The sequence below is a fragment of the Gossypium hirsutum genome, chromosome D06 (genome assembly GCF_007990345.1).
Source record: "Gossypium hirsutum isolate 1008001.06 chromosome D06, Gossypium_hirsutum_v2.1, whole genome shotgun sequence".
NCBI lineage: Eukaryota > Viridiplantae > Streptophyta > Magnoliopsida > Malvales > Malvaceae > Gossypium > Gossypium hirsutum.
This window is the reverse complement of record NC_053442.1, coordinates 62,686,578-62,695,733: the sequence shown is the minus strand read 5'-3', so window position 1 is coordinate 62,695,733 and position 9,156 is coordinate 62,686,578. Positions and strand designations below refer to the sequence as shown.

The 9,156-nt window shown below is 33.1% G+C and overlaps 2 protein-coding genes and 1 pseudogene across 2 annotated transcripts; 1 reads left to right on the top strand and 2 right to left on the bottom strand.

The window, feature by feature from the left end:
* The first annotated feature begins 501 nt into the window (after positions 1-501).
* LOC107963202 (zinc finger protein 7) lies at positions 502-1,176 on the top strand. The gene has a single exon (XM_016899773.1). It carries the CDS (start codon positions 502-504, stop codon positions 1,174-1,176), a length of 675 nt encoding a protein of 224 aa, XP_016755262.1.
* Positions 1,177-1,423: 247 nt separating this feature from the next.
* Positions 1,424-2,763, bottom strand: LOC107963503 (metacaspase-9-like; annotated as a pseudogene).
* A 1,441-nt stretch (positions 2,764-4,204) lies between these two features.
* LOC107962340 (metacaspase-9) lies at positions 4,205-5,558 on the bottom strand. Its single transcript, XM_016898682.2, has 2 exons — positions 5,111-5,558; positions 4,205-5,013 (listed from the first exon to the last, which is right to left on the bottom strand). The coding sequence occupies exons 1-2, from the start codon at positions 5,478-5,480 to the stop codon at positions 4,424-4,426; spliced, it is 960 nt and encodes a 319-aa protein (XP_016754171.2). The 5' UTR covers positions 5,481-5,558; the 3' UTR covers positions 4,205-4,423.
* Between the last annotated feature and the right edge of the window lie 3,598 nt (positions 5,559-9,156).

The window sequence follows — 9,156 nt, the reverse complement described above, 5'->3', positions numbered from 1 at the left end:
TTTCATATTTCATAATAAATTAAAATGATGTATAATTGAAATTTATCTCTAAATAAATTATAAAATACGATCGTAATCGATTTTAACTCAAACTAGACAAAAGATGAATAAATAACTCGATTTATGAACACGTCTAATTAGCGTAAGTAATGTTGATTAAGCAAACTTCAAAGTTATCTATAAGTGTATAAAATTGTATTTACCATAGCAGCTTCATAATCTGGATTTTTTTCCTTTATTTTATGGTAATGAATATGTGTAAACATTAATTAGTTAAACGTGATGCATGAATTTGCCACTTGAGATTTTTATCTACCTACTAAGTACGTAAATTAGTGCCTAATAGGCAAGAAATTCCAAGTCACAAAATCTCAAAGATGGAAAATTCATACACATTGACACTACAAAATGAGATTTTCTTTCCATAATTGAACCAATATTACTAACTCGACTTCACTATAAATTTAACATCCCTCATTAATGTCCTTCACACCAAAAATCATGGCTAGTGAAGCTGCCAATGCATCTAGAGTTGAATCTAGCAACCTCTCCAACGATAATCGTTCATCGCGCGAATCAGAGATTGGCCTCAATCTTTCCACCACTATGAACCCCATTATTACTTCTTCCGAAAACCAACCTGAACCCGAAAGGACTTTCTCTTGCAACTATTGCAGGTCAAAGTTCACTAGTCCTCAAGCCTTAGGGGGACACCAAAATGCCCACAGGCAAGAGCGTGCATTAGCCAAAAGGCTTCGAGAGATCCAAGCACAAACTTTTACCCCTCCAACCTATCCCCATTACCCCTATCCAACCCTTTCTTCAACCCCTTATCAAGGATCTTTGAATAGATCAATCCTTGGGGTTAGGCTAGGATCCATGATCTGTAAGCCTTTACATTCATGGACACTGTTTGGATCCGGTGGATATCTTTCCGGTCATGGTTACCCTAGGCTAGCTATGAGGAACCATCTTCCTCCAAGTTTTAATGGCAGGTTAAGCATCAACAACAATGCTGGAATTGCAATCTCAGGGCCTTCAACCTCTTCAAGAATGGTTACCGGAAGTGGTCCACTTGCGAGCTTTGCTCGTAATTCTCAGGCAAATGTTGGAGCCAATAGGCCAGCAACTAATCACAATGATGATTCAGAAATCGATTTGACCCTTAGGCTTTAATTTTTATTAGGGTTTAGGGTTATTATTATTATGTTTTGAATAAAGTTAGTGAAGGTTTTTGCTATTACAGGCTTATTATCTGATTGTACTTTTTATCTTTTTCAATAATATTATGTTTAATATTTAAATCTAAATTCTCAAATAGAACATATCTTATCATTATACCCAATATTATTAATAATAATTAAAAAAAATATTCTCGAAATGTTTCACATATTCTTATAAAATATAGACAATTTCACCCGAAATGAATCACCAAGCAAATACATATATTCATATCGGAATCTAAATTGCAGCAGCGAACATGAATTTTGTTAAACGTTAGTAATTATAAAATCGAATTTGTAAAATAACGATCGTAATATCACGTTGCAATTGATATTTAATTTGTCGATACCAATATCAATAAGGCTCGGCCTCAAGCTGGCACAAGAAAGTAGCATCGGCGTTCTTGTCACTGCAATAAGACAAGGGCGTTGATCAAATCCTTGAGCCTCTAAAACCTTTCTAGCCATCATCATCACCTCTTTATTGCTTAATCCGCCGGAGTTCTCTTTCAATACCATCTGGACGGCATTGCTAAAGGCTCCGTACGCTTTTCCGCCGCTCTCCATCGGGTTCATGTCCGCCGATGTCTCATCTGCTTGACACCCACTTAACAAAATCCCCTCATCAGCCTTCAAGAAGTCGAATAACTCGGGCTCGAGCTGAGGTGTGAGGAATTTGAGGCTGGAATTGGCACCAAAGGATTCTAACAAATGGGTACCAACGTCTGATGTGTTGATCCCTGTTAGTGTTGTTAGGTGCTCAAGTATGGATTCAAAAGGGACGTTCTTAGCCTTGTAAGAAAGTGGTGAAGCTGCCCTATAGGTAGAAGGTCCGATTTGTTCTTTTTCTTTATCTATGAGACCACCACTGTGACATGAATCCGACAAGATCGTGAAGCTTGCTCCTTTGGTTAATTGATTAATTAATGGTCTAAAATCCACGTCTACAATTAAAAGATGCGAAGTCAAGAATTTTGTATTTCAACTAAAATTAAAAGTTTAATATAAAAAATTTACCCGTAATGAGATTGAAATCACAAGGCACGATTGCCTCATCGTGTCCAAAAAGATGGGCAGGCTTTGGAATTCTTGTTCCATGTCCACTATAATGGAAATACAACACATCACCGGCTTCAGCCTGGCTCACCATCTTACTCAATGCTGCCTTAATGTTCTCCCCTGTCGGCAAAACCATCAATGACGGCCCTTCTCCAGTCGCCGCCGATGCATCGGTCAAGAGCTCGATATTTGTTGGATCAAACCCGAATTGTTTAACCAGCACGTCTTTCATGGCTACCACGTCGTTTATACATCCATGCAATTCGTATTGGGTGTTTGGGTAATTGCAACCCACTAGAACAGCCAATCTCTTGTTAACTTTGGCCATTGATGCGGAGATGTTGAAGAAAAAGTATGGACGATTGTAGATGTAATGAATGCTATTGTGATTATCGAATACCGAAAAGTTGTGAGAACTGAAAACTTGAGGTTGGGATTATTAAGTAAATGAAATTTGATAGTTGACTTGAAAATAGTTCAAGCAACCTTTAGATGCCTTTCAAGCGTGGGATATGATTGCTTCAAACATTCAATCTTTGCTGATGATTAAACTTATCCGGCTATGATAACCCCTCCAACTCAATAAGAGAATCCAATCTGTTTTATTATTTATATAGTATAGTTATAAACAATATTTTTTTGCAAAAATTAAATTATTTTGAAGAATGATATGAGTTTGAAGAAAACACATACAGTAAGCAAAATAAGAAAAGAGAGAAATAAACACAAGAGATTTGTTAACGCAATTCAGATTCACCAATCCTATTCTGTAAAGTCTCGTTTGGTGAATGATTTTTATTCAAAAATTTTCTATATATATCGCCTATTGGCTTAAGCCTAACCTACCATTACATAAAGAAGTAATTGTAGCCCCAACAGCAATCTCAATTGTTACACAAATAACAATACATCAACTATAAATTCTCCAAGAAAGGCTAACACAAGAGTGCAAAAAAAAGTAAAAGATACACAAATAGCAAGCCAAAAGCACTCTAAAAGCACACCCAAATGTGAGGCACAATAGTTTATTTATAAGCTAAAATTGACATCTTCTCTAGGTAGTCTTAATAAGGTAAAAACTTGAAATAAATCCTTATTAGCCAAGTGAAAACAGTAAATAAATTACCAAATAAATAACTTAAAAAGATAAAAAAGATAAGGATAAAAATAAGCCTTAATAGTAAGATATGTCAATTTCGTAGTTCTTTCAATTATCTAAATTTGACCCACTATTATTTGGAACGAAATAAAACGCATTTTGAAACTCATTTGCTTATAAAAAAAATACTTGTGAAGGCCCAACTAAAAATACCAACATCTCACATAGGTTGCCTAAAATTCTTGTGTGAACACTGTTTAAACTGACAAACAATGTTGAACAAAAATCGAATCAGTGATGAACAACCTTGGTTCTATCACCGTCTAACCAAGCAGTTGAGTAGTGACCACCACCTCATTTATCATTCAAAGAAAGAAGATAGTTGAAGTCATCGATGCAAACCCACGACAACCTAGAAGCCCTAGCGAGAGAACAAAGTAATTCCCAACTAGCTTGCTTATGAGCGGCCTCGGGGTACCCATAAAACCTAGAAAGGCGCCACTTAATCATGTTATCAACATCAACAACCACGTTAATATGATTTCCACAAAAGCTGGTCATTGAAATATTATACTTGTAATTCCAGAGAAGAGCTAAACCACCACTACGATATAATCTGTCGACACAGAAACAAGAATTGAACTTTAAACTGACACAGTTCCAAGCAAGGTAAATCTTTTTTCCTCCTCATAAGCAGGTCCTTGATATTTAGGCGGACACGGACTGCTAAAAATTGTTCATAAAATTCATTCTGTTACTTACATCATAGTCAAGAAATGAACCCATAAATAATGGTCCTTAGCAATTAGTTTAACAAGAAATGTTTCACAAATTCATATATAATATAGATTAAGAATTTCTCATACAAGAGGCTGACATTACATCTTGTTATTGCAAATGAATCACAAAGCAAATACATATATTCATATCGGAATTTAAATTGCTGTTGCCAACATATTTTCGGATATAGTGAATTTTGTTAAACATTAGTAACGATGGTAATATCACGTTGCAGTCAATATTTAAATTGTCGATACCGATATCAGTAAGGCTTGGCCTCAGGCTGGCATAAGAAAGTAGCATCGGCGTTCTCATCACTGCAATAAAGGCAAGGGTGTTGATCAAATCCTTGAGCCTCTAAAACTTTTCTAGCCATCATCACAACCTCTTTATTGCTTAATCTTCCGGAGTTCTCTTTCAATACCATCTGGACGGCATTGCTAAAGGCTCCGTACGCTTTTCCACCGCTCTCCATCGGGTTCATGTCCGCCGATGTCTCATCTGCTTGACACCCACTTAACAAAATCCCCTCATCAGCCTTCAAGAAGTCGAATAACTCGGACTCGAGCTGAGGTGTGAGGAATTTGAGGCTGGCATTGGCACCAAAGGATTCTAACAAATGAGTACCAATGTCTGATGTGTTGATCCCTGTTAGTGTTGTTAGGTGCTCAAGTATGGATTCAAAAGGGATGTTCTTAGCCTTGTAAGAAAGTGATGAAGCTGCCCTATAGGTAGAAGGTCCGATTTGTTCTTTTTCTTTATCAATGAGACCACCACTGTGACATGAATCCGACAAGATCGTGAAACTTGCTCCTTTGGGTAATTGGTTAACTAATTGTCTAAAATCCACGTCTACAACAACCACACATGCATATTAGGTGAAGTCAAGAATTTTTTATTTCGAGATTCGTATAAAATAAAATTAAAAGTATAATGGCAAAAAGTTTACCTGTAATGAGATTGAAATCACAAGGCACAATTGCTTCATCGTGGCCGAAAATGTGGGCAGGTTTTGGAATTCTTGTTCTATGTCCACTATAATGGAAGTACAACACATCACCGGCTTCAGCCTGGCTCACCATCTTACTCAATGCTGCCTTAATGTTCTCCCCTGTTGGCAAAACCACCGATGACGACCCTTCTCCAGTCACCGCCGATGCATCGGTCAAGAGCTCGATATTTGTTGGATCGAACCCGAATCGTTTAACCAGCAGGTCTTTCATGGCTACCACATCGTTTATGCATCCATGCAATTCGAATTGGGTGTTTGGGTAATTGCAACCCACTAGAACAGCCAATCTCTTGTTAACTTTGGCCATTGATGCTGAGATGTTGAAGAAAATGTACCGACGATTGTAGATGTAACGAATGTTATTGTAATTATCGAATATCGAAAAGTTGTGAGAACTGAAAGCTTGAGGTTGGGATTATATAGTAAATGAAATTTGATAGTTGACTTGGAAAATAGTTCAAGCAACCTTTGTTTTCTTAATGTAATGTTAGATGCCTTTCAAGTGTCGGAAGATTGCTTCCAAATTTTATCTTTCCTGAAGATTGAAATAAGGTAATTATTTATATAATAAAAGATAAGTTTTATTTAAATTTAGTTATAAATAATAAAATTCTTTAAAAAATTAAAATCTTTAAATCGATTCAATTTTAAAATTTTCTATTTTGAATTACCATTCAACCCGAACATAAATTTGTACTCTCTATTTTTGGATGAATTTCTGTATAAGACCTCTACATGAGGTCTCAAATCTATTCAAATTTAAAAACTAAAAATTTGATCTGATCTGATCAGATCCGACCCAAGGCTCTATCCATTCGCTCAACCTTTCTTCTCTATTCCTATCATATATGGAAAATTATAAGCGAATTTCATTAAATATGTATTTCATCCCATAAAAAATGAAAATTGTGACGAAATAGTTTCAACAGGAGAAGTACTCTTTTATGAATGTGTATTTATTTATTTATATGGTTGTTGGGTGGCCAACAATGTTAAGGAAGCCAGCTTCTTTTTGTTGTAAACTTTAAGCAATGTGATATAATAATTCGTCAAACAAGATCTGTTTAAAATTCCACAGGAGACTTTATGAAATTTTTAAAAAATATTAGAATATATTTACTCTAATAAATATAAAATAAGAATATATTTAATTAAATTGTACATACTTTAAAATAAATTCAGAGTTTAAAATTATTTTTTATAAATAAATTAGTTTAAAACATTTTCATAATTTTGTTTCGAGTTTTTTTTATCTATTTTACGAATTCAACAAGTTTTTTCTAATTTAAAAAATAAAATAAAATCCATGTTTTAGCTTTAATGATAAATGTTAGGCTTATTATCGATTTTTTAATTTAAGGATTTAATCTTATAAATTTAATATCATCGGGAATCATGGCCCCCTTAAAATAGTAAATTTTTAATTCAAGCTCTTTATAATTTATAAAAATTTAAATTATTAATGGTAAAATTATACTTTGGCCCAAAAATGATAAAAAATTGATTTAGTCCTTTAAAAAATGATAAAGATATAGACTATTAAAATGATGAAATTACACTTATGATTGAGTTTAAAATATTATTTGTTCAAAATTTGTGAATTTGTCAAAGATATTGGCCAAGATTAAAAGCTAAGATGATTAAGTCACAATTTCAGGTTTCATATATCAGATTCTAAATATGGTACAATTTTAAATATGAGTTTTATATTTTATTTTATTCTGTCTAAATTCTTAATTTAATTTCATTTTGCTCCATCCATTTCTTTATTAACTAAATTTTATTACCGAGTAGAAAAAAAAGAATATATTTCTTTTGCTATTATATATGTTTATCAAATTTCTAAACAAAATAATGTATTATAAATTATATAATATATAAAAGAAAAGAAAAATATCTGAAAATTATATAATATCTAAACGTAGTGACTTAACCCAGTTTCAACTTAACAAATATCTGAAATAATAATTAATAGGCAAAAATCAACAATCTTTCAAACCTGATCATGATTTTTCGATTAGATTGAAGCTAAGAAGTTGTAGTGATAGAGATAATGGAGAAGATGGATGGAGTTAATATTTGTAGCTGAGATGGAAAAAAATATTGAAATGATTGAGTTGTAATTTGTAAATCCGTAACTATGGACATTGAGAGCCAAGGTAACGTGGACCTTGCTAGATTCTGAATCTAGATCTCTCTCAACAATATAAACCAGACTCATAATTTAGGAAAGTTGACATTATAAGGCTACGAGTATTAGAAAATTGTTAAAACTAGATAAATGGGTACTAATTAATAGATGGAGCATGGTCAGTCTTAATCGATTTAGTTTGTTTATCTAATAAAAGCTGATCCTTAATTGAAAGCTAAATTAATGTTGACTTTGCTGAATTATGAGTTTAGTTTTCCTTTCATTTGCATGCAATGATGAAGAAATGAAAACTACGTTCACAATCCAACAAAATTGACATTATAAGGCTACGAGCATTAGAAAGCATCTTATATTTGTTAAAACTAGATAAATGGGTACTAATTAATAGATTGATCATGGTCGATTTCAATCGACCGAGTTTATTTATCTAATAAATGCTGATCTTTAATTGAGAGTCAAATTAATGTCGACTTTGCTAAATTATGAGTCTAATTTTCCTTTCATTTGCATGCGATGATGATGAAATGAAAATTAGGCTCATAATCCAGCAAAGTTGACATTATAAAGCTACAAGCATTGGAAAGCATCTTTTATGTGTTAAAACTAGACAAACGAGTACTAATTAATAGATTGATCATGGTCGGTTTCAATCAATCTAGTTTGTTTATCTAATATATGTCTATCCTTAATTGAGAGCCAAATTAGTGTCGACTTTGCTAAATTATGAGTCTAACTTTCCTTTCATTTGCATGCGAAGAAATAAAAATTAGGCTCATAATCCAGCAAAGTTGACATTATAAAGCAATGAGCATTGGAAAGCATCTTATATGTGTTAAAACTAGATAAATGGGTACTAATTAATATATTGATCATGGCCAGTTTCAATCGATCTAGTTTGTTTATCTAATAAATGTCGATCCTTAATTTAGAGTCAAATTAATATCGACTTTGCTGAATTATGAGTCTAACTTTCCTTTTATTTGCATCCGATGATGAAGAAATGAAAATTAGGCTCATAATCCAGCAAAGTTGTCATTATAAAGCCACAAGCATTGGAAAGCATCTTATATGTGTTAAAACTAGATAAACGGGTACTAATTAATAGATTGATCATGGTCGGTTTCAATCGATTTAGTTTGTTTATCTAATAAATATTGATCCTTAATTGAGAGCCAAATTAGTGTCGACTTTGCTGAATTATGAGTCTAACTTTCCTTTCATTTGCATGCAAAGAAATAAAAATTAGGCTCATCATCCAGAAAAGTTGACATTATAAAGCAATGAGCATTGGAAAGCATCTTATATGTGTTAAAGCTAGATAAATGGGTACTAATTAATAGATTGATCATATTCAATTTCAATCAATTAATTTGTTTATCTAACAAATCTTGATCCTTAATTGAGAGTCGAATTAATTGTTAGAGTTTTGTGACTTGAATCCCGTTTGATCCGACTTGAAAAGTTCGAGGTGCAACTCACTTGTTAAAGAAATAAAATAGAGAGGCAAAATAGGAGATTTGTGGGGGTGAAATGCCGCACAAGTTGAATCCGTATATGACTATACTTATTCTATTAGACATTGATTATAACAGGATCGCTTGACCCTTAAAAACGTGTGTAGTCGAAAACCTTTTGTATTGTTGTTTTTCTACATTAATGAATTTCTCCTTCTTTTCTTTTGGTCTTTCCCGAAAAATGTTTTTCACATAAAATCTATGTGTTCTTATTTTTCTTTCTTATTGCTTTGCGATCCTTCCTACTACCATTATCGACATATAGTATAACATTAATGTTGACTTTATTGAATTATGAGTCTAATTTTCCTTTCATT

Bases quoted from the DNA above. Each gene is read 5' to 3' on its own strand.
- LOC107963202 (XM_016899773.1), top strand. From the start codon at position 502: ATGGCTAGTGAAGCTGCCAATGCATCTAGAGTTGAATCTAGCAACCTC.
- LOC107962340 (XM_016898682.2), bottom strand. From the start codon at position 5,480: ATGGCCAAAGTTAACAAGAGATTGGCTGTTCTAGTGGGTTGCAATTAC. The intron at 5,014-5,110 runs GTAAACTTTTTG...TGGTTGTTGTAG, and splicing joins TGATTTCAATCTCATTACAG to ACGTGGATTTTAGACAATTA.